Source organism: Crocuta crocuta, unplaced genomic scaffold (genome assembly GCF_008692635.1).
Source record: "Crocuta crocuta isolate KB4526 unplaced genomic scaffold, BGI_CrCroc_1.0 scaffold800, whole genome shotgun sequence".
In the NCBI taxonomy this organism is placed as follows: Eukaryota; Metazoa; Chordata; class Mammalia; order Carnivora; family Hyaenidae; genus Crocuta; species Crocuta crocuta.
Window position 1 is genome coordinate 301497 of NW_027531027.1, and position 24598 is coordinate 326094.

General features: G+C 44.7%; 1 protein-coding gene across 2 annotated transcripts in view; it reads left to right on the forward strand.

Moving 5' to 3' along the window:
- LAS1L (LAS1 like ribosome biogenesis factor) overlaps positions 1-16301 on the forward strand; it is a 19839-nt gene extending 3538 nt beyond the window's left edge. The window contains exons 5-14 of one of the 2 annotated variants that reach the window (XM_077770993.1): positions 478-759; positions 1053-1099; positions 2151-2260; positions 3991-4076; positions 4415-4465; positions 4763-4969; positions 5296-5443; positions 10642-11144; positions 13885-14035; positions 15943-16301. In XM_077770993.1, the coding sequence (XP_077627119.1) occupies positions 478-759; positions 1053-1099; positions 2151-2260; positions 3991-4076; positions 4415-4465; positions 4763-4969; positions 5296-5443; positions 10642-11144; positions 13885-14035; positions 15943-16075 (1718 nt within the window). In that variant the 3' untranslated portion in view covers positions 16076-16301. The remainder of the gene's footprint in view (positions 1-477; positions 760-1052; positions 1100-2150; positions 2261-3990; positions 4077-4414; positions 4466-4762; positions 4970-5295; positions 5444-10641; positions 11145-13884; positions 14036-15942) is intronic. The other variant, XM_077770994.1, reaches the window with a different exon arrangement.
- The last annotated feature ends 8297 nt before the right edge of the window (positions 16302-24598 follow it).

Here is a 24598-nt window from a genome sequence, read left to right on the forward strand (position 1 = left end):
ATTTTTGGCATCCCTTTAAATTTTCTGCCTAAAGAGGGGAATGGAGGGCAGGTTGAGAGGTGTGAACCATCAAGTTTCATGAACCCCATCCCAGTTGATTCAGCCTAACCCCTTCATGTTGGAGAAACTGAGATCTAGAAAAGGGAAGAGATTCAGCCAAGGCCATGTAACTAACTAGTGGGTCTGGTTCCCTAATTTTTCACTTGCTAGCCCCATGTTATTTTTGCATCCCATCTCTAATACTGGTATTAGTTTCTTCTAGGAAAGGTGTTGGTGAGCAGAAGAAAGCAAAGAGCAGGGAGATAAACCAGAGTAAGAAGGGTTATTTCTAGATATTTGAGATTTGTGTCCTCATAGAGCCAAGCCTCTTCCCTGGGGTCTTTCCATAATGCTTATAAGATGAGACTGGGGGCCTGCTAGGAGCTGTTGGCCTGTGGCTAGTCCTATGACATTGCCTTTCTTCCTCCCCTTGTTTAGGCTGTTGTTTTGTTCTGAATTGGCTCCAGAAGACGTACTGGTGCCGCCAACTGGAGAATAGCCTGAGAGAAACCTGGGAGTTGGAGGAGGATAGGGAAGAGACAGATGAAGAAGACCAAGAGGAAGATAAAAACATTGTTGTTGATGACATCACAGAACAGAGAACAGAGCCTAAAGATAAGGGGAAAGGTGCAGAACTGGATGTCAGAGTTGGAGACAGTGAAAGCAACAAAGAGGTTGATTCACATTGGGAAAAGGCTTTGAGACATAAAGAGCTATATGGTAGGTGTCCTTGAGGGGCAGAGGCAGTAATAGAGGGGCTCAGGAGTCTGGAAGACTCAGACTTAGGGTTGACACTGGTTATTTCCCTGGTTCAGCATATCCTCTGGGGTTGTGGTGAGTTTTAGCTTAAGAAAGTTACTGTCACAAACCATTTCTCTTGAACCCTGTGAAGTAGGAGAGGCAAGAATTCTAGTTTCCATATTGCAACTCAAGAAATGAGGTGAGAAGGACTCAGAATCCCATGAGGAACAGAGGACTGGGCTGCCCTATGTGTTTTCGTATTCTGTTTTCAGAAAGAGCTCGAGAACTGCTGGTATTATATGAAGAGGAGCAGTTTAAGGTAAGAAAGCACCCTTGACTTTGTGTATTTTCACTTGCCCCAACCATTTCTTCCTTCTTGCCACCTTCATGAGAAGTCCTGAGAAGGAATTTGAAAGAAAAGTGGCAGGGCTTGAGGGAACTTCTCAGAAAGAGAGGGAGGGAACTAGGAAGGAAACAAGAGAAGCAGTATCCAGTTGGCTAACCCTTCAAACAGATGGAAGAGAACAGATGATGGAAGTTGGTGGATATCTGCTTCACTGGGTGGTAGGGAACAACTGGGCATAGCTGGTTGCATAGTCCCACAGTACAGTAGCTGATAAGCAGAGGGCACCCAGGAACTTTCCTAGATCAGGTGAACTTGAGGGTTGCTATTTTAGCAGGAAGGAAGGTAGCTTAGAAACCATTCAGCTTGACCCTTTTCACAGATGAAGAAATTGAAACCACAGATGAGTGATTGGACTGGCCTCAGGTCACATATGCAGTTAGTGATAGAATCAGAATTCGAATCTTGGTCACCTGATTCCCTTTCTTCCATAACCCATTGCTTCCCCTAATTCCTGGGCCCAAGGGTCTCTGGCCTAATTCCAACAAAATACATCTCAGTATTGGTGTTTCTGGTGATTGGGAGCCATGGAGAATTCAAGAGGGGGAGAGAGGTGGAAAAAGAAAATAAAGTCTAGCATTTGAAGGTTAGGATATATTTTTTAAATGTTTTATTTATTTCTGAGAGAGAGAGAGACAGCGTGAGCAGGGGAGGGTCAGAGAGAGAGGGAGATACAGAATCTAAAAAAGGCTCCAGGCTCTGAGCTGGCAGTCAGCACAGAGCCCAACGTGGGGCTCGAACCTATGAACCATGAGATCATGACCTGAGCCGAAGTCGGACGCTTAACTGACTGAGCCACCCAGGCACCCCTGAAGGTCAGGATATTTTTAATTGTGGGCTCAATAGAGGAGTTGTGGTCTTATCCCTGAAGGGAGGTGCTGAGAGGTCCTATGGGAAGGTATCCTTGAAGGTTGGAGAGGGTTGCCTGGCTGAACCACCTTTCTGATGTTAACCTCTTTGTTGGCAGGTGCTAGAGAAATTTAGGCATTTACCTCAGGCTGTTAAGGCATGGAACAACCTGTCTCCACCTGTAGAATGCATCCTGGCAGAGCTCAAGGGTATTACATGTGAGAACAGGTGTGTAACTAGATAATCAGGGGCTGCCTACTCTAGCAGCCTCACTGAAATAGGTTTCCATATCCTAGTTTCCAACCTTTGCTATAAGGAAATCTTAGGGATAATCCTGATTCCCTGTGGGGTGACCTGCATTCTGCATGACCCCCTTCCCCTGGCCCTGCCAGCTACAAGGTAGAGATTGCCTACTCTGAATCACTAAAATGACCAGAGACAGGAATATCTGCTGTCATCAGTTCCCTGGCCAGCTTTGTTCCTCTGCATCAAGTGGCATGTGGAGCTCTGGGCAAGTAGGAAAAGTCTTTCATCTCCTTACCACTTCACTGTCTAGCCTTTGTCCTAGTTTGAGGTCAAAGATATGGTGGGCACTGCTGATATTTTTGAACTGCAATTGGGGAGTATTAGTATGCCTTGGATAGCTGTGGTTAGGGGAACAAAGGAGAGGCCCTCCCAGGGTCTGGCTCTTTAAAAGAGGAAGCCCTTCCCTGCTCAGTGTGGCCATGAGCCTTCTTTCCTCCCTATCCTCCAAATAGTGCTCAGTTCAATCCAGAGCAGACAAACAGTGTCTATCCATTCCTTTCTTACCTAACTCTTGGCTCTAGCTACCTAAATTTAGCTGGAAAGGACTTTGGAGAACCTTCCACTAAGAACCATTGGAGGCATTGCTAGACTTTCCAAACTAAGAAGATGTTGGAAGGAATCAGGGAAGGAACAGAGAGTCATATATGTGGTAGGGTGAGCCTGGGTGGGAGCCTGCAATGCAGGTTGGGATTGCCCCTAGAGTCTTCTTCATTCCCAGGATATTACTAGTTCCAAAGATATTTTATCAGTGTCTGCCCATCCTATTTTTCTTCCAACATNCAGATGAGACAACTATTCCTGTACCTCTGTATTATAGTGTCTGCCTGGTTATGCTGAACATGCAACTGGCTGCCTGCTCTAAGTGCTCTTCCTGGATACTGACCTGAGTAGGTGGGAGATAGATGGAAGGAGAACTCTTTCCACCTTAAGCCTGGTGGAGGGAAGGATCTGAGCATTACAACATGATCTGACAGTGCCTCTGGGCATTGAAACACCTTGGGAACTCATGTTCCCCCTCTAGGCCTGGTCAGCTAGGAGAACCTCTCTTGGGGAAACTGCTCACTCAAGAGAATACAGCTGGCTCTTGTTGGTTTCACTTTGAGCTACATGAAGTGAAAGCTACACTTTCAACCTCTATAACATAGTTCTAGGTTCTTGAGGTCCCTGAGTTAAGGATTATGTTTGCTTCAGCAATTGAGTCCCCAAAGTTTCTGCTTCTAGGATCTGAAAGAGGGCAACCATGGAAAAGAGGAAGGGTAAGAGACTGGAGGACTGTCAAGAGAAACAAAGACTGAGTAGTAGCTAAAGTCTAAAAGCCCTTGACTACGTGACCCTAGGCATTTAATTCCTCTGTGGGCCTGGGACTTTTCTCCATCTGTGCCTTCAGGTTTGTTTAGCTGCTACTGCCCTCATTATGGGCCTTAGAACAGCATGTGCTTGGTAAATGCTTGTTCAGAACCCACTGATCCCAGTCTTGGCCCATCCTTTATTCCAGAAGGCTGAGGCATGAGATGCAACTGTCAGCTGCCTTTGCTTCCCCCCATGCTGCTTTTCCCCCTTGAGCCAGAGGCATAAACTGCCTTGGAGGTGCGTGGGGGAGTAAAAGAGGGTTTTCTATCTGCTCAGTTGGCTTAATTGTCATCTTGCTTCAGGGAAGCTGTGTTGGATGCTTTTCTGGATGACGGCTTTCTTATCCCCACATTTGAGCAGTTGGCAGCTTTGCAGATAGACTATGAAGGTATGGACCTGGGGGCTTACTTCAGTCTTAGAGTACTGTGTTTCTTGGTGGCTGGGTGGTCCAGAACTGGAAGGCAAGGGCTATTTCTTGCCATTCCATAGCCTCTGGAAGCCTGTCTCAGATGAGCAGAACAAGCAGCTCCACTGATACTCAGTTGCTGGGCTATTCTTAGATGGCCCGGAATTGGGTCAGGTGGGGTGGGATGGGATGGGTTGGGAGAAGTCTTAATGTTATTATTGTGCTGTGTTAATTGTGATTTAGTCACTTGGTAGTGAGCTACAACAGCAGAACTGGAAAGGCCTTGTGAGGTCATCTAGTTCAACATCCTCATGTTACAGATGGGCAGACTGAGGTCCAGAGAGGGGAAGGTACTGACCCAAAGTTACACAGTGAGTTATTGACAAAGCTGAAGCTAGAACCAGAGCCTTTTTTTAGTACTCTGTTTTGAATCAGTTGGTTGCTAGATACTAATTGTTTCTCTCTTTGCTGTTCTGCTCTTCTCTTTCTGTTCTGTGGTGGCAACTTTGTTGTTGGTGGGCCCCCCTCCTCCCTCTCTCTTCCCCTTCCTCTTCACCTTCTCTCTCCCTCTCTTTCTTTCCCTCCTGCCTTTTCCCCTCTCCCCCCTCCCTGACTCCCATCGCCCCTGCCTCCCCTTTCCTTATCAACCTATATTCCTCACAAACCAGAAAACATGGACTTGAGTGACATCCTGGTGCCAAAGCCATTTTCCCAATTCTGGCAGCCCCTGCTCAGGGGCCTGCATTCTCAGACCTTCACACAGGCCCTGCTAGAGAGGATGTTCTCCGAGCTGCCAGCCTTGGGGGACAGCGGGATACGGCCCACCTACATCCTCAGATGGACCATTGAACTGATTGTGGCTAACACCAAGACTGGTGAGAGAGTCTGGCCCTAGTCTCAGGGCCTAATACAGCCCAGGCAGGAGCATCTGCCATTGTTCTCAGCTCTCAGCCGAAAAGTTTTAGGCTTGCCCAGGAGGGCACCACAATAGCAGTGGACAAATCTTGCAGCTTTTTTTTTTTTCCCTCAGGGCCAACTAAACTGGTCTGGAACAAAAGGGTCTAAATGCTTGAGCAATTGGGAGGTATAGAGTGGGGAGTCTGGGGAAATAGGGAGGGACAGAGCCAAATTTTTAAAGGTATATAAGGTTGGGTGGGGGGCTTACTTGTTCCTTCTCCTCAGACCCTCTCTTCTCTCTCAGGACGGAATGCCCGCCGATTTTCTGCAAGCCAGTGGGAAGCAAGAAGGAGCTGGAGGCTATTCAACTGCTCTGCCTCCCTTGACTGGCTCCGGGTGGTTGAGTCCTGTTTGGGCTCACCATGCTGGGCTAGCTCCCAACTCCTTCAGCTGTAAGTGTCTTGAATTCCCTCTGGTAAGAGACTGAGGCCCTGGCCTCAGGGCCACACAGCCCTAGGGTGGCAGAGTTGGATAGGGCCCTTGCAAAAGACTCTGAATCCCATTCCCCTGCTACTAACAGATGGGATATCTGAGTCCCAGTACTAGGAGGGGTATGGTGTTCTTGCCTAAGGTCACATAGCTTAAGATCTGGCTGAACTGAGTCCAGTGTGAGAATGAATGAGACAATCTATACCCGCAGAGTGCTTAGCACAGTGGCCTGTACAGAGTAAGTGTGCAATAAATGGTAGCTGCTGTTTATTACTGAACCCAGTCTTCTGACTCTAAGCCCAGTGATGTTCTCCTTTGTTATCTTCCCAAAGTGTGCCTCTCATAGGTGCTCACTAATTTTCAGTGGCTTCCTATTGCCATTCTGATGAAGTCTAGGCTTCTTAGCCTGACATTCAGATATCTTTTAGATTCTGCTCCAACCTATCATGGTAACCATACCTCCTGTGATTCCCCTTTACTCATTCTACCCTGGGTGCTAAGTCAAACTGAATATTGCACTGGTTCCTGTAAATACCTGTGATTGTCTCCCTTTCCTTTTCTTTCCCATATTTTGACCCTGAGCCACTTCCCTCATATTTGTTGAGGCCTTTAGCACACAATTCTCTTCCCGCTTTCTGGAGCAATAACTGTTCAATTTGAGTGTCCCATCTAATATTCTTCAGCTCTTCAGCTCGTGACCTTCATTTTCCACTACACTCAGCAACCCATTGCCATCATTCAGAGCTCCTCTGCCTCTAAAACTTGAGATCCCAACATTCTTCTCAGTGACCATACCTCATCCTTCCATTTCTCACCCTTGCATCCCATGATGTTAGCCCTTTGCCTGCATCCAGAGCTTCATTCCTCCATTTCCTGTCTCCCTCAACCTTGCTTCCCCTCCATCCTGTCTGTGGTTGATTACTTCAACCACTCATGATCAGGACCCTACGCTCTGCCCATTCTTTGGTGTATCTGACTTGCAAACCCCTGAGCTGGGATTGATCCTCCCCATTCGGCTTCCCCCATTCCTCAGACTGGTTAACTAAGCTTTGCTGGAAAACCACACAGCACTATGGATTGCTTCTATTACAACGGTATGATTTTTAATCTCAGGACAGGCCTCAGTTTTGCTTGTCAGACTTTTTACTTGTTCTTTTCCCACTTTCTCTCCCATGTCCCGACTTTTCTAAACCATTACCACTGACCTTGAGCCCCTCCCCCTCTCCCATTTCACCCTAGATTCCTCAAGCATCCAGCAGGGCTCCCTCAACCTGAGGTCCAATCCTTGTGAACTGATCTGTGGCTACATTCAACCATCTCGCCAATCTCAGGATGAGGTGGCTTTATCCCACCTCAAAGCCTGCTCTTCTACCTGTGCTCTGGAGCCACCTCTGCCAGCATCACTGGGACCTTACCCCTGCCTCTCCCTTGTTCTTTTCACTCTTACTCTTCAACCAATGAGCATGCCTCAGTTTTTTGTTTTGTTTTTTTGGTCTTAAATCAATTGTAACACAAGCAAAACCTCCTTTGACCCTGCACACTTGTATTGGGTTATCACCAGCTTATCACTCCTTCCTGCCCCCATCAAAACATCTCACAAGAGTAGTCTGCTCTCAATAGTCTTGATTTCCTCACTACCCTCTTGTTCCTCAACCTGCTATAATTTGACATTTACTCCTAAAACTGCTTTGATGTCCTAATTACTAAATCCAGTGAGTCCTTCTCTGTTGCTGCATTATAGCTATTTACTGCTCCCTTCTTAAAATGCCTGTGCTGTTTTCCTAGTTCCTATAAAGTACCAAGGCCCAAATCTCTTTATCTAGTCCAAGTCTTACCCCCAAGATTCAGCCTCCTATATTTGAATGTGTGTCAGACATCTTCCTGTGGATGACCCACAGGCCAAAAGAGAATTGGTTATGTTATTCCCCACCCCAATCCCGAAGTGATCCTCTTTTGCTTCCTATCTCACTTAGTGGCATCACTATCTATGCTATCATGCTGACTTCCAACACCTGAGATTTTGTGTAACCATGTCTACTTTCCATAGTGTTTCCTTCCCTTTATTAGACTTAAGCTTTTCAAAGGTAAGGGCTCTGTATTGGCCATCTGTGCCCTAACACACCATACAGATCCAGGCCCTAAATAGGCCTCAGTAAACATTCTTGAACTAAACTATACTTTGCTGTCTCATTGACAGCAGTGCTGTCTTTGGTGGGAGCTAACTGTGTGCCTGGGGACTAAGTGAAGTGGGAGCCTGGATGCCAAGACCCTCTTAGTCCCTGATCCCTCCATAGAGTCAGCAAGTCTCTCTTGAAGCCTGATGGCATTTGGGGCACAGTAGTAGCTTATAAAAGAAAACAAAATGTGGCTTTAAAGAGAAAGTCAGCCAGGGCAAGACCTCCAGGAGATGGAACTGAACCAAACAGCCAAATCAACAGATGTGTATGTTCTAAATGCAAGTGATATGGATGGGTGGGACACTGGAAGAAGAACCAAAAAAGTTGGAGGGTTCAGGAAAGCATGAGAGACAGAGCATTTGAGCAATTTCCAACAGGAAAAAGAATAAAAGTTTCAAAGTCTAGAAAGACTGTGGCATGTGAAGGTAATAGGGGGAAGGAATGAAAAGAGCAGCATGGAGAGGTTTGGATAGGTGACCTTAAAGGTACTTTCCAATCCTAAGTGCTTGCAGAGTAGAAGCTGCTGGTCTTGGAGGAGAAGTCTGGACCACAGAGATCTTCTCCCAATCCAACCATACCAGAGGGATGTGACACATGCCAGCAGTAACAGCAACTTACTTGGGTACGACTTCTTGTGCACAGATTCTGCTTTTCCAGGATAATCAGTAAATCTAGTCCTAATCATCTCATACACAGATTGAGACACAGGATTACCCTAGCTATTATGCTGCAAGTCAATGGTAAGTCTGCAAGACAGAGCTCGGGCCAGAATCCAGATATTCTGTCCTTACCCCTGTGCTCTTTGTACAATGTTCCATTAGACTGTACAATTGCAAAAAGCATGTTACTAGGCATATACAGAAGTTGACTTTGTTTTCCTGAGAGGGAAAAAAATAAAAGATACCACTGGCAAATAACTGTCAGACATGATGCTGTGCTTTTTGTAGAAGAAATTTCATTTGACACAACAGTCTTATTTGATAAGACAGACATTGAGGCGCTGACTCGGAGTGAAGTGTCTTATCCAAAAGTCACACAGTTTGTTGATGGTGAGACAGAGTCCAAAGTCCACATTCTTTCCACAACCTGACCTGTGACCAAGCAAACCCAAGGAGAGAGAAGCATTTTAAACACTTAAGTGGTTAGACTAGACAGCTTGAGATAGCAGGTGGGTAATAATAAACAGTGGTGATACAGCATCTTGCCAATATAAAGTACCTAGGAATATTCATTATTAATCATACTAATGGACCACAGTGAGTTTCCCTCTGGCCTTTCCTCCAAAAAAGCTGGAAACTTTTTTTAATTTTTAAAAAAATTATTTATTTTTGAGAGCGAGAGCACAAGCACAAGTGGGGAAGGGGCAGAGAGAGGGGGGGACAGAGGATCTGAAGCAGGCTCTTTGTGCACAGCAGAGAGCCTAATGTGGTGATTGAACCCAGAAACCACGAGATTATGATCTGAACCAAAAGCAGATGCTTAACTCACTGAGACACCCAGCTGTTTCCCCAAGTTTCCCCAAGGCTGGAAACTTTTTAAGAGCTTCTCCCAGCCAGCCAATATCAGTTCAGTTTGAGCCAGTGTCCTCTTGGAGTATGAAATTAACCCTCCAGAAAGGGTTTCCCAGTAGTCACTAGCCCCTAGCCCTATCCCCCAGTGGCCAGAGATCATATGTGGTCAAAGAGCCTGCTGAATATATAGCAACCTCCATGAATGACCCACAGTTCACAAACTCAATACCCCTAGAAGGAAAACATTTGTCCACTCCATCCATGTCTCCAGTGGTGACCAGGTTCCTGGTTCTATATGAGGCTCTACATGGGATGTTCATCTTCTTCCTCCCCAGGAGCTCTCCTTTCTGTTGGTCCTGTGTCTGTTGGTGGTTTTGCTGTTTGCACCATTCTTTATGTGCACACTGTCATCATCTTTAACTCCCCTCTGCCCAACTCCTACCATCCGGCCACCAAACCCTGCTCTCTGTCTTTCATGGCTTCTCTCCTCGTCTCCATAGTCAGTCCCCTAGGTCAACCCTCACTGGCTCTCTGGTCTCCCTGCCTTCAGGCTGCCCCATTTAGGCAATCCTCCACATGGCCATCCTCCACACAGACACCATGGTGATCTTCAGAAGTGAAGCCATCACCTGTGCAGAGTCGTCAGGTGACCCCATCAACCCAACATGCACACTTAACCTTTGTAGACTTCTTCTCCCACAGCTCCTCAGCACAGCCCTTCCCCTGGAGCCAGGTTACTCATACTACATGTACACAGTACAGCGTGCTCACTCTTGTCTCTGTTCAAAGCCCTCCCTTGATCTCTCCTGCCCTCCTTGTGCTCTCTGCCTCTCTCCAGTTCCTGTAGTGCGCGAGGTCTGTAGTGCTCATGTGCCCCTCCCCTCCCCCACATCTTGCTTTGTCTTGTCAACTGCTGCCTTTTTTTTTTCTTTTCCTCCATTCCAGGCTGGGCTTTAGTTGTTCCTGAAAAGGGTTCAAATTTTGTGTTCCATGCGGAAGGAGCTCAGCACACTTCTAGGCATATCTTTGGAGCTCAGGACAAATTGCTCAGCTAAGCCATTGGAAGAGAGGGATCTGCCATTCCCATGTCCAACCTTGTAGGTCATACTGGCTGGTTTGTGTATTTACACAGCATTTAGTATAGACTAATAGCTATCATTTATTTCATGCCCACTCACTATGTGCCAGGCACTATGTCAGGCATTCTATGTAAACTATCTTTTACTCTTCCCAACAACCCTAAAAGTCAAGTGCCATTTTTCTCATTTTACTGAGAATTGAAGTGAGCCACAGAGATGAATCATAGAGCTTTTTCAGGGTCCCTGGGCCTTTTCTGTTTTTGTTTGTTCTGCACTTCCTTTCCGAGGCAGATCTGGAAACTGCCTTTGCCTTTGACAAAGTTCAAACCATGGAGTATTGGGGTATAAAGTGACTTGAGATTTTGAATCTTACTGCATCCCTTCCTTTGCTCAGTGTCTTCAAAGCCATGGGACAGGTCCTGCCAGATGAGGAGCAGGAGAAGTTGCTGCGCATCTGTTCCATTTATACCCAGAGTGGAGAAAACAGCCTAGTACAGGAGAGCTCAGAGGCCTCCCCCATTGGGAAGTCTCCATATACAGTGGACAGCCTGTATTGGAGCTTCAAACCAGCTGGTTCCAGCTTTGGACCTGAAGGAGAACCCCAGCAGCTGGAGAAGCAGGGCAGCCTTAATGATCTCCAGAAAAATGAAAAGGAGGAGAAAGAGGTATTGGAAAATCAGGTGGAGGAGGAGGAAGAGGAAAATGATGACCAGAAGTGGGAGGAGGAGGAGGATGAAAATGATGATGATGATGATGAAGATGAAGAGGAGGAGGAGGAAGATAGAATGGAGGTGGGGCTTTTTTCTACTGCGGAGGAGTCTCCCACTGCTGAGAATGCCAGGCTCCTGGCCCAGAAAAGAGGAGCTCTACAGGGCTCTGCATGGCAAATTAGCTCTGGTAAGAAGCTTGATACCCACTTTCTCTCACACCAGTTTTCCTTCTCTGGCTGACTCTTGAGCCCTCCGCCCTGAAGGAGATGGAAAGTAGCAGAAGGTAGCCAGTGTGAGGCAAGCCTGGGAAGCAGCCTGGTGTGTGAGTGGCACCTGGCTTTCTTCCCCTTTAAGACAGTGTATAAGCTTCAGGGCCATAAGAGCTGTCATGCTACTGTATGCTTCATGCAGAGAACACATTCAGAGGGGATGTTGTGAGTATGGGTAGTGAGCAGCAGAATACAGAGGAGAAAGCGAGAGGTGGGTGGAAATGTGTAATTCTGCACGTGTTTTTTGTATTCAGTGATCCAGGAGCAGGTAGACAAATACTTTCTATATATATGTGAATGTGTATGTACACATGGAGGCTGGGTGGTGATGAGACAAGATTTTGCTGTCTATATGAGAAAGAAGGAAAACAGGTATTAAGTTAGAGGAAGTGAAACGGAAGTCAGAAGAGTGAAAAGGAGTGGTGTGGCTTTGGGGTGAGCATACAAGTTAATGGGACAAAGCCCAGATGGGGAAAGAAAGGGTTAGGTGATAAGGAAGTGGGGGTACATGAATCTGTTCTTCCTGAGGAATGTGTTTTGAGTGCCTTTGTTTAGGTTAGGGAATAGGAACATTGAGGCAGGGAGATCCTGAAGGAATGAACATTTTGGTGTATGTGTGTGTGGGCATGTGTGTATGAGTATACTGTGGAGACAGGGGTAGATACAGGGCAGTCAGTATGATGGAACCTGAAAGAAAGAAGGAAAACAGCTGGGACTGGGTGTGGCATAGGGTAGGCATTTTAGGTAATAATAGGAAGAGATGGGGAGACAGTGAAGGAACTTAGGGGGAAAGGTAGAGCCTTTGCTCTTGTGTAGATGTGTGTGGAAGGTCTGGGGCATAAAGGCACTGAGTGCTAGGGGTAGGGGAACATGTTTATGTCTATTTATGTGCCTTCACATGCTGCACATATGAAAGCATGGTGGCAGAGAACTCCTTAGTACAAGGGGGGCTGTGTTTGAGATCTCTGTAAATATTCAAGGGGAGGGGCATTGACATAGGCAGAATTGTATAAGTATGTGAGAAGGAGACAATAGGGACTGCAAGTCATTGTGAAGTAGATGCTATGCATCTGTACATAGATGCACACATGGTCATGTATGTTTTGGAAGAAGAGGGATATTTGGAAAGACAGTTGAGACAGCCATCCGGAGGTAGCCTATGTGTGTCTGTGTTGTCACTGAGGGTCATGTACACGTATGTCAGCCTAGAGAGGCAGGGCTGTGATGTAGACAGGGTTGGGGATGTTAGTTATGGGGAGGGGAGGGAAGATAGTCAGGTCAGTGATAGACATGGGGAAAGTGGTCCCTGTGTGTGAAGGTATCTTTGTATTTATAGGGGAACACAGAACATTAAGATAGGCACAACTTTCTTCTTGGAAAAGAGTCGGGTGTGTGGTTCTGTGGGTAACATAAAAAGCTAGTCCTGGGTTAATACTTTCCAGAATGCCAGAGGTATTATGGCAGAGAACTTTTGTGGTGCCAAGAGATACAGAAGGCCAGAAACTGGACCTATTTGGAGGAGCTCATGAAAGGCTTTGCTTAAAAACATTGGATGCAGTGGTGTAAGAATGGGGATGAGGGTTTACTATAATACTATGTAGAGGGTGTTTAAGTGGCAGGACAGAGGGGGTGGGTTGTACCTAATATGATTTATTCTAAAGTGGAATATCTGTGGGGTAGTAGAGGAGTGGTTTATGAAAGTGCAAAGGCTGGGATGTTAAAGTCTTTTCTTCTTCTTTCCATTGCTTCTGTGTGGGCATGCACAATTTGGGGGTATAGGGACATTAAGATTACTGGCTTCTATGCCTGTGAATGAGAAGTGTAGGAGGCAGGGAGTGAAACTGGGAGCACTCATTGAATGGAGGGTCAGTCTATATGCCTAAGTGTGTATACTTAGGTGGCATTGGAGAGTGGGATATGCAATAAGACAGTCCTTCCCTAGATAAGGGATGCTCTTTGTCTGTACATCTGAGGCCAGTAAGACCTTTCAGGGGGCAGAGAGAGTATAATACCTCTGAGAGAGTACACTCTGAGGTGGCGTGTGTGTGTGTGTGTGTGTGTGTGTGTCTCAATGCAAGTCCTCTAAGAAATAATGTGGCATTAAAATACATTGGGGTTGGGGGTTGTGTGTAGATGTGCAGGAAATCTAGGCCTTTCACATACTCTGAAGTATCTGGTTTTGGGGATGAGGTGTGGAATTCTGGGGCATCCAGACTCTCCAGGATTTATGTGTGTACAGAGCAGGTGAGAGGTTGAGGTAGTGATACAGCCAGGACTAAAGTTGTTGTTCTTGTCTGTGTCTATGTTTGGGACATATCTGGGGAGGTGGGAGAACAAATATGTTTTCAGTTGTGTGCATGGCATGTGTGGACTTGAGGTGGGTTGTGGTGGCATGTGTGGGTGTGTGTGAACACATAGAGGGGAAGAAGAGCAATAAAGAGTGAATAGCAGAGTATGGAAGGGGTGGGGAGTATGAAGGTAGAGAGGAGCTCATGGAGAAATGATGCAGACAAGAGTGAGGCAGGACATGCACAGAAATCCCATGCAGAGAGGCTGGGATTGCAAAGTGAGATGGGTGGGTAGACCATGTAGTTAGACCTGTACACCACTCAGAACTAGCTAATCAACCCACTTTTGCTTCCTCCCTTGGCTCCACAGAAGATGTACGATGGGATACGTTTCCCATAGGCCTAATGCCAGGTCAGACTGAGGACCCAGCGGAGCTTATGCTGGAGAATTATGACACCATGTATCTTTTTGACCAGCCTGTGCTAGAGCAGCGGCTGGAACCCCCAACATGCAAGACTGGGTGAGTGCCACTGGCAGCAGGAATTCTTACCCCTTTTTCTGCCTCCTGCAGGAAGGAGGGACACAAAGTGAGATGGATGGGGGAGGTAGCTTCCCCCAGTAAGGTCCTAAATGAATGATGGATAAGCTCAAGTCCCTGGCCGTGCCCTTGCCAAGACTCCCAGTCCCTAGTTGTGGGTGGGGAGATGGTATTGAGGTAGCCACACAAAACTGGCTTGTACCCCTCTCAGACTGCTTCCAGTTTGTGTGTGTGTGTGTGTGTGTGCATGCACACGCACACACGTGTGAGAGGGAGTGTGTATATATGTGTGCACATACATTTTGGGAAGAGAGAGTTCCATAGCTTTCCTTGGGTTCTCTAAAGGGTCCACCACTCCCAGAAGGTGAAGAACGGATGCTATAATCCAACTTCCTCATGTTCCTGAGGAGAAAACTGAGGCCCAGAAAGAGGATGGGATTTGTCCAAAGGTGTACGGAGTAATCAGTAGGCCTCCCACACTGTCCGGGCATCTTGGTAGCAAGGCTTGCGCAGGGCTCCATGCTCTCCCTCGAAACTCGCCTCTGGATCACAGGCATGGGAGCCCTTGGGTCATCAGGGAGCCAGGAACCAAGCAGCCCTTCCTGAGGGTCTCTGCTGGTAACACAAAGGAGCCCATCCAGAGGGCCTGTACATTCCAGAATGTGAGGCCATTTTGACCAGGAGAATCCTGTGAGTAACCAGAGAGAGACCCCTGTGGGCCCCTGAAACTGAGAGTCTTCCCCTGTGCTGCCTGCCTACTCCCTGGAAAATGAGACCCTCTTCCTCTGGACATTTAGGAAGAGGGCTATAGAACCTAGGGTCCCCGGCAGCAGGCCAGGCCCAAGGCAGTGCTATGGACTCTCTGTCCTAGGCCAGGGGGCAGCAGGCTCTTGGAGAGGAGAGGAAGCAGCTGGGGAAACCAGATGGTCTACAGTTGGGAGTGGGGCCCACATGTCTGAGAGACCTCCTCTCCCCTTGAGTAAGGCTGGTTTGATGAGCATCACAGTATCAAAAGTGGGTAGGTGGAGCTGGTAATTCCAAAAGGAAGAGGAGTGGGCCCAGCTCCCATACCTCCTGTAGTAGGGAGGCTTCCTCTGCTGGAGCAAGCATGCCACTCCAGCTCCACCCCTGACATAACTGTGGCCTTTAGCAAGTCCCTTTTCATCTCTGGGCCTCAGTTCACCTATCTGTGGAGTATGGTGGACGATGGGTGGGGATGGGACTAGATCATCTCTAAGGGTTTTTTCAGCTGCAGTAGTGTAACCATGGATCTACCTGAGGGGATGATGGTTTTGCTGTCAGCTGTCACCCTTATCTACCTGGAAGGACCTTTGATCTACAGGAAGCAGGGGAAACAAGAGTGTTCTGAGCAGTGCCAGGGAGGGAGAAGGCAGTCCTCTCCCTAGAGCAACCTTGCAATCCTGGGATGGGATCTGAGCCTAGCCCTGTAGCCCAGTCCTGGCTTTAGACCCCTTAACCAGCTGTTGGAGGTGGGAGGGATCCAGCTCAGGGTACTCTGGGCCCCCAAAATCTAGGGCCTTGGAAAAAGACCTGTTAAGGTGGCCACTTTCAATATCTTCCTGAGGTGGGTTGGTATGGGCCCTCTGTCCTACCTCAACTGATATAGTTCTGCTTTGCTCTGGTTTATATACCGGGGCTCTGAATAAAGTTTCATTTCAAAAATTCTACTCCTTCCCTCCATCTCAATTGAGGGGAAGGCAAAACTACATCTGAAAATAGTTTTTCAGATTTGTTCCATACTCTTCTTTGTAAAACTAGGCAGGAGGGTGGGCCCTTTCTGTAGACACACATGCGTCAAGCACCCTTAGCCCTTCTAGAGCTTAAAGCTGCCCCCTTCTCAGACTGTCCCCTCCCCCCTCTCTCCACAGCACCCTTGGCTTAAGCTGTGGCGTGGGAAGTGACAACTGCAGCAACAGTAGCAACAGCAGCAACAACTTGGAGGGCCTCCTCTGGAGCCAGGGCCAGCTGCATGGACTCAAAAGTGGCCTACAGCTCTTCTGATACCCATTCTGGTACAAAGTGTTTATTCAGCCCTGCTGAGGCAACAACCCACTCCCTGGCCCTCTTGTCCCCTTGCTCCTCCCCCAGTGCACTTGATGCTCCATGAAACAACCTGAGAGAGAGTCCACATCAGCCGTATCAGCTCAGCTTTCCATCAGAGTGGAATTTTGACTGCTTTGGGTTTTTTAAAATTTTGTTTTGAAAAACAATAAACAATAAACACTTAGTTTTGGTGTTTGTAAGATGAGGGGGTGTGTGCTGGGGCAGACCAGTGTAATTTTCCCTTTATTCTAGGGTGGCCAGAGAAGGTGGGATCATAACAGGACTTTAAGCAGAAGCTTGGTCCTGTTGCCCCTTTGGCCCACTACCCCTAGTCATTTTCATGACAAGGCCCCACTTATACTTTCTTCCTGATTCAAACCATTTTCATTTCTCTCACCTGTAGCATGGGGCTAGCTTACTGGGAAGCATTAGGCTCCAGAAGAGAGGCATTGGTGGCTGTAGAACCCAGCCAGCATCAGGTGAATCTGCTCAAAACCTCCCTGACAGTGGGAAGACCCAGGCCTTCCTTGTGCTACCTAGCAGGCCTCTGGTTCATTTCGTTGCTTATCCTCACTGGTCACTAAACAGCAATTGAAAACCAAAGAGAACCCTTTGTTACTTTTCCATTCCTTTGGCCAAGAAAAGATAGAGTGGACTTTACTGTGATAGACATTGGAGCCAGAGACTATCTTAGGGTCTGACCTAGAGCTCCTTCTCTGTGGTCACCCAATTCCATTAGACACTCAAGAGTGCTTACTGTGTCGGCTCTGAGCAGCCAAGAGACAGGGATTAATAAATCATCTTCGCGCCCCTTAGAGCCCTCTGCCTGTGAGAAAAGACAAAAGTTGCAATTATAACCTGATGCTCTACTAAGTGCCCTAAGGGAGCTCTGGTGTGCCACAAGTTCTTTGTTTCTCTCAGGGTGATATTTTCAGGGTGGAAGTTGAGGTCAAGTCTGGCTATGGTATTATCCATTCTGGGGAGAGTGATAGCTGAGCAAGAGAGTGGGCATCTCTACAGGGCCGAGTTGGGCCCAGACAAGGGGAAGCAAGGGACAGAACTAGGCAGCATTCCAGGTAAGAAGTTGGCCCATGGGGTGGCTGAGATAAGGAATGATGAAAGGAAGGAGAGGGTTTAATGCTGTGAAAATGCCAAGGAGGAATTTAGTGGAAATGTTATGCCAGAGCACTGTCAAATGTTAACTTGAGGTAGGATCCCTATGAAATCCCCAACACCTCTTAAAGGATATCCAGAATATTTTTGTGATGTATGTGTGTATAATCATTCTTCTACAACTCTCCTACAGATCTAATAAGATTATCAAAGGGTCCATCAGTCCAACAGCCCAAGAGAGTTAAGATTTCCTATCTTGTGTATACCCAAGCATTAGGATTGGGCAGAGCAGTCCCTTGCACTGGTTAACACAACGTCAGTTTCCCTCTAAATCTTCCCACCCCTGCCACAATGGCAAATGCTGTCTTTCGGCATCACAGAATGTCAGAGCTGCAGGAGCCCTCAGAACATCTAGGCCACATATAGTCAAGAGACTTACAAACATGTACTCTATGAGGTAGCTCATCACCTGTTCTGTGTGGAGATAGGTGCTGTAAACACTTGGTTCCCCTCCACCACTTCTCTGAAGCAGCCTGGATTTTATATATTATGTATGTATTGGTATTGTATGTAAGAATTTTTTGCCAAAAATTTGGAAATCATACTAGTCTAACACCCTAATTTTATGCATTGAGACACTGAAGCTGACAAAAAGAGAAAGGTTTTGTCCAACAGCACAAAACAAGTTAATAGCATATAGATCCAAGTTTCTTGCAACATCAGCATCTTCTGGGTACTTGGGAGATGCAGGTTATTGAACACAACTACTGACATGAATCAGAAAGGTTAAGGGTGGGCAGAAATCTGGTTTAACAATCACCATGTCATTCTAATGCATGCTGAAGTTTTAGATGCACTGGAATAGGAAGGAAAAAAGCTGCCTAAAAACCTGGGTTCCAGGGAGCTCCACCACTTATGGGGCAACCTTAGGTAAATTATACCAGTTTCTTCATCTGTAGGAAGGTAATATTTGCCTCACAGTCTTGTTGTAAGGATTAAAAAAAAAAAAAAAAAAGGATAATAGATATGAAAGTGCTCTTTAAAATGTACCATGCTTTGCATGTGTGAGCAGTGTGGATTTATGCCAGGACTCATGTCTGTATAACTTAGTACAAAGTGATTTCCTCTGGCTTTCAAAGACTGACCTAAAGATGAGAAACAGACTATATGAGCTCATTTCTAGTCCAGGTCCAGAGCCTAAAGCCATTATTTGCTAGAGTCTTGAAACCTGGGATTTGTGAAGCCAGGTCTCTGGAAAGGGCTACTTTTGATGGTGGGGCCAGGGGTTGAGTCAGGTGAGGGAAAGGGGTAGGGGAGGACTGGCCAGGAAGCAAGTGCCCTTGGACCTTTTCCTTCTGACTAGAGATCAGATATGGATTAGAAAAAGGCTTTGGTGGGGCCCCTGGGTGGCTCAGTCGGTTGAGCGTCCGACTTAAACTCAGGTCATGATTTCACAGTTCGTGGGTTTCAGCCCTGTGTCAGGCTCTGTGCTGACAGCTAGCTCTGAAAAAGAGCCTTTTTCAGATTCTGTATCTCCCTCTCTCTCTGACCCTCCCCTGCTCACACTGTCTCTCTTTCTCTCTCTCAGAAATAAATAAAATATTTTTTAAAGAAGTTAAAAAAAAAGAAAAAGGCTTTGGAATTTACACATTTTAACTGGAAAACAAGGGAAGGAAATATAGATTATACTGGTATTCAATAACAGTAATTGAGAGTTACCCCTTCTGATAATTTATCAGTGATGAAGAACATTTCTGCTTCTAAGGAACTCCCTTATATGTAGAGGAATCTGCATGCCAACATAATTATAAAAATGACAAATGCTAAGATAGAGGGATTATTCAAGATGCCTGTGAGGCCGTAAGGTAAAAATCTGGAGGAGATAAGAAAGAATATGGGATGTTGGGGCACCAGTGAAGAGTTCAGGATAATTGGAACATGGTAGGTAGGTCCTGAGGCCAGAGGGGTGAGCTAGAGAAGGAAATGGTCAAACTAGTTGATTTCCCAGCAATTACTAGAGAGAGGCATTGGATACTGAATTGTCACTTCTTGGAATTTGAATACCACTCTCCAAACACTCAGTCTGCCACTGCCCTCTAAGAAAGTCTTAATTTATTAACGTATTCTGTAGGTGTGCCTCATTTCCTCATGAGAGAGCAAGTTCTAGAAGACAGGAACTGTTTACTCCTCTTCTGTCCTTCCCTAGCCCAGTAAAGACCAGGTCCCTATTTGGTTCTAAGAATTTAATACATGTATACATGAGAAATGTGAAAGGAAGCAGGAAAAAGATAAGGAGAGATTAGCACTCTTAGTCCCAAAAAGATGATAAAAGAAATATTCTCAGATTTATGAATAGCCCTTTCCAAAGGCTTAGGCTGGGCCCTCCTGCAGCAACTGTGTTCATCTCTGCCTTTAGAATGAGACTGGCCTGGATTGTGCATTGGGTAGGGAGGTTGGGGTGGGAGTAGGGAACTCCCAAAAACCCTGAGGGAAGAGCATATACCACTGTAATAAAGGGCTCATTGGCCTGAGAGCAATGAGGCCTGGGGTTCCAGTAGTGGCTTTGCCATTAACTCCCTGTTCAGTCTTAGTCAAATCTCTTCAGTTCTTGCAGCCTCAGGTCCCACACCTATAGCTTGATGGAGTTGATGCAGCTGAGCATTTCACCTGTGACTTCTCTGTAAAGTATAGGGTGCCAGACTGCTTCTAGCTCTGATATTGTAGCTAATGTCCAATGATAGTGTTTCTGTGTCCCTGAGACTATTAAGGAGAAACTAAGCCTGGGCCCTGAGCCCTTATTTAGTTCTGGCCCATGAGTGGAGGCCTGGCCCAGTCCAGCCCTGTGGAAAACACAAGATGATTAGCACTTGGAGCTGTGTTAGTATACAAAGGTAGAAGGCATATACTTATTATGATAAAATTCAGATGAACTCATTCAGAGAAGTCCTTCTCCTTATAGTTTATCTCAAGATGCAAAGTTCCAAGGACAGATTTTTTTTTGTAGTTTCAAGTTTTTATTTAAATTTCCTAAGGATAGGAACACCTGGGTGGCTCAATCAGTTAAGTGTCCAACTTCAGCTCAGGTCCTGATCTCACGGTTCGTGGGTTTGAGCCCCATGTCGGGCTCTGTGCTGAATGCTTGCTCAGAGCCTGGAGCCTGCTTTGGATTCTGTGTCTCCTTCTCTCTCTGCCCCTCCCCTGCTCACACTCTGTCTCACTCTGTCTCTCAAAAATAAATAAATGTAATAAATAAATAAATCCCTAAGAATAGAAATTTAAGTATTTAGAAGTGAACTAGAGTGTGTATAGGTAGGTGTGATATGGCTTTTGTTGTTGATGTTCTTAAAGAAACACAGGCACTAGTAGTTAGTAGACAAATAGTTTATGCAGAAAATAAGTGTGGTTACAGTTCATTGTTGTCAGTGATACAGCATTTTCAATCATGATTATAGGTGAGACGTTAAAACCTCATTAAGAAGTCATAGCACATTCATGCTAGTGAGAACATTTCAAAGCATTGCACCTGCATTATAGGGGTAGATAAAATGGGACAGGATATATTTTCACTCAGCTCTGGTTGGCTTTTGTGTATTTTGTCATTGAGACTTACATTATGTTTGGGTCAAACAAAAAACCCAAATAGGTTTTATAAAAGTTTACAACCATTAAACAGTATTGTTTAATCCCACAAATGGATAAAGCAAACTACTATAGCTCAGTGATATACAAACCAGGAGTAGAAATAGTCAATCTGCCTATGTATATAGCTAGCTACAATATGATAGACATTGAATATGCTGTCTTTTCAAAGGCATCAACTACTTTAGGCAAGCAGTTTCTCAAAATGTACTGGTTTGGTTTCCAATGAGAACTAACTGTAGTGCCACTTCATTTTAAGACTATGCCCTCCTCAGTGTCAGACCTGAGGAGAAGAAAACTAGGGAAGGCAGAGAAGGGTTAGGAGGAGACCTGAGCAGGGCTCTTTGGATAGCTTAACTTTATTTTCCCTGTGAAGTTTCAGACCCGGTTCACAGAGTAAAAGTGTATTGAAATTGTTGGCCCTCAAAAAGGGCATTTGTACAAAGTCCCATACTTATAGCATAGATAGAACAGTAACTAAGTGCCTCTCAAATGGAATTCTTCTGTGTTAGAAGCAAGATCAGTGCCAAAGGTTAATGGGTATCAATGTTTGAATTACTGTATAAAGATAATTTATTCTAAAATAGAAAAAATGAGTTTTTGAAGTGTTCTGGAAAGTAGCAGTGTGTGTGTGTGTGTGTGTGTGTGTGTGTGTATGTACACTTTATATTTATATTATTACTTAGAGGAAAAGTTTTATAGACCCTTTCCATAAGGTATCTGTCGTTCTCCCTTACGTACCTTGTACTTTAAGAGAGTACAGTGGCTGTATGTTACCTTTGGAAAGGCTCTGGTGCCTGGATTGACCATGCCACTCCAGAATCACACTTCTTCGGATTGAAATAAAAATAACAACAAAATTACCAAAAAAAAATCACAAAATTTACAAAATCTAAGGCCTGAACAGGCACCAACTTGCTAGGAGTTCAGAAACTCAGTGAAAAAAATTAAAAGTACAAAGCACCTCTTGCAAAATACTCTTCCTTGAAAACCAAACAAAACACTGTGTAGTAACCCCTGCTGAGTGTTTGGAGGTAAATATTCTAAGGACACATGCTTAACCCTAGGAAGGAAGCCAGATTTTGTTATCAAGAGAGTTTAGGGGGGGTCTCAATGCTTCTTAATTAAAGACAAAATGGAAAAGTCAAAAAGTGTACAGACTTCAGTATAAACAAAATGTTTTTCTAATAATTTCACTAAAAACCACACTAGATTTATGCATTCAAAATTGTACAGCCCCATTTATAGATTCTTGCAGATTATTCACTAACACTTTTTACATAACATATTAAATTTAATAGGCTAAAGAAAACTTATGCAATACAATGTGTGAAACTGCACACATAATAGCTGTGTACATAATAATAAAGAAGACTTGAAAAATTGTCTTTGTCTATAAACTACTACTGCTCTTTGGAAATAGCTCCCTCATGACTGAGCTGCTTTCCTGTGATACACAGTGCCACAAACATCATGATGAAAAGTCAGTATCAAACTTAGTTTAATATGAATTTTTTACATTTGTTTTTATACAATCATGAAAATAAGATACAATTTGTATCAACAAAAGGTCATTTCTGGTTATTTGAGGCATTGCTTTTAGCCACTTTGGTTCATACACATTTTATGAGAAGAATGACAATAATAATTATTAGAAAATAAAAAATACATACACTGCCTTAAAAAGTATTTCCTATGTTGAGAGGAGCTTACAATATTTTTGGGTACTAAACATGAATGTGTTCAAGATAAATTGCAGCTAACAAGGTTAAACTTGTGCTTCCCTGTAAATTGTGCAGCTAGTGGATACTGTGATCCTATTGATGATTTTGGTAGGAAGATGAACTAACTGGCACAAAGGCAGTAGAGTCATCTAAGAGTGTCAAATACCCTGATTTAGACATGGGACAGATTTAGAAGGTCCAAGAAGTTGAAGGAATGAAATGGTATTTGTGTGAAATAGCAAGCACTTCAGTGGCAACTGTCACTATTTTCTACCTGACAGAAAATACTTTTACCCCTCAAAACGCTGGGGAATGGAAAGATCAGAGGATAGATGAATATGAAGTTGTGGTTAACTGAAGAGAAATACTGGTTGAGGTGCAGTTTTGATCAACTAGGACAGAGACAGAAAGCCAAAAAGCAGCATGCAAACCATTACCAAACCACCAGAAACAACCCTGATTACAGCCTCACACGCGGAGTGCTTCATGGTAAGAAACATTTCTAGGCAGTGTCACACCTTGTCATGAAGAAACAAAAGGCCAAAACCAGGCCTTCTCAACTTTCATGAAAAAACAGAACAAAACCCAACAACAACAACACATAGAAATTAGCAAGTTCCAGCTCAAGAAATAGTGAGCAGGTCATGGTTCAAAATATTGAAATATACAATGGATTTAAAAAGGGGTTCATTTAGTACAGCTTAAGAACAATGAACACCTCTTCTAGAGGCATTTAAGCTACAAAGGTTTCCACCCTGAGCAAGATACTAGTTGCAAAAATGATGCTGTTCAATCCAAAGTCTTGCTGTCTTTAGTAATGCATTTAAGAATTTTTAAGGGAAAGTGCATCCTTTTTGTCTGTATTTGAAGTGCATAACTGATTCTGCTATTAGCAAAGATGTAGCATCCCTTTTGCAAGCTTTTTTCCACTTAAAAAAATCCCCTGGTTTTGTTTCCTAAAGAAATTCTGTCCCACTAATGATCCACCTTATTGCCCAAAGAGTGGACAGCAGGAGAAAGTGGATTACATGGCTGTGCACTGTCCTTCATTATATTTTATCCTGTGATGTTGAATACTGCATAGGTCATAAGTCTAAAGGGTATCCATTAGACCCTCCTTAAGTGCAGCTTTTGTGTTCACCATTTAATGCTGCATGAGTTTGATCAACTCTCCTGGGAAAAGGGAAGTGGACTCTGGGAATAAATCCCTTGGTCCTGGACAAGCTCTTCTGTGCTTGTCTAGCACACACCTGCTATGCTTGTCCATGAGCTCCTCTGAAGAAGAAAGCTGTAATCTGATCCCTAATTTACTAAAGTGAAGAGACTTAAAAGCTAAGAACTGTCAATTAATGTTGATGAGTAAAAAGTGGAAAGGAAAGACAGTCTTCTCTGGTGCCTAAGAAAACAATTTTCAAATATTGGCATGTAATTTCACTTTCAAAACTAGTTGAAACTATGAAATAAAACATAAATTCAAGTTAGATTCATGATCTATACAGCTGTAGACTAAGGACTGTGCAGAGCTTTTCTTCTCATCACTATATAAAAGGTTATACGGAGATACATAAACATCTCAAACTAAATACATACAGTTATACATGCAATATAATTGCTAACAATAGGTTTGAAATATAGCTCTAGAAGCTTTGATGTGACCCTATAGCTTGGTTAAGAAAGATATTGAATGGTCAGATATTCATGCAGTAAATTATGTATTTACTTTTTAATAGCTTTAAATATCCTATTAAAAATCCCAAAGGTTAATTCAACATATGTTTTGATCCTGATGCTCTTGCTTTCTAAATTAGATATATTATCAATACTTTGTAATATAGAATATGTGACTAAGAAATCATTGGTAACGGAATCCCTTGGGAGTTTCTTGAATTTAGACCTCTCCCCCTGAGTTTTGTCCTCCATTATCTGCATGGTGCTGGGCAAAAAAGCATGGGACTTGGAGTCAGAGGACTTGAGTGTGAGCCCTGATTTTGTTACTTGCTAGCAG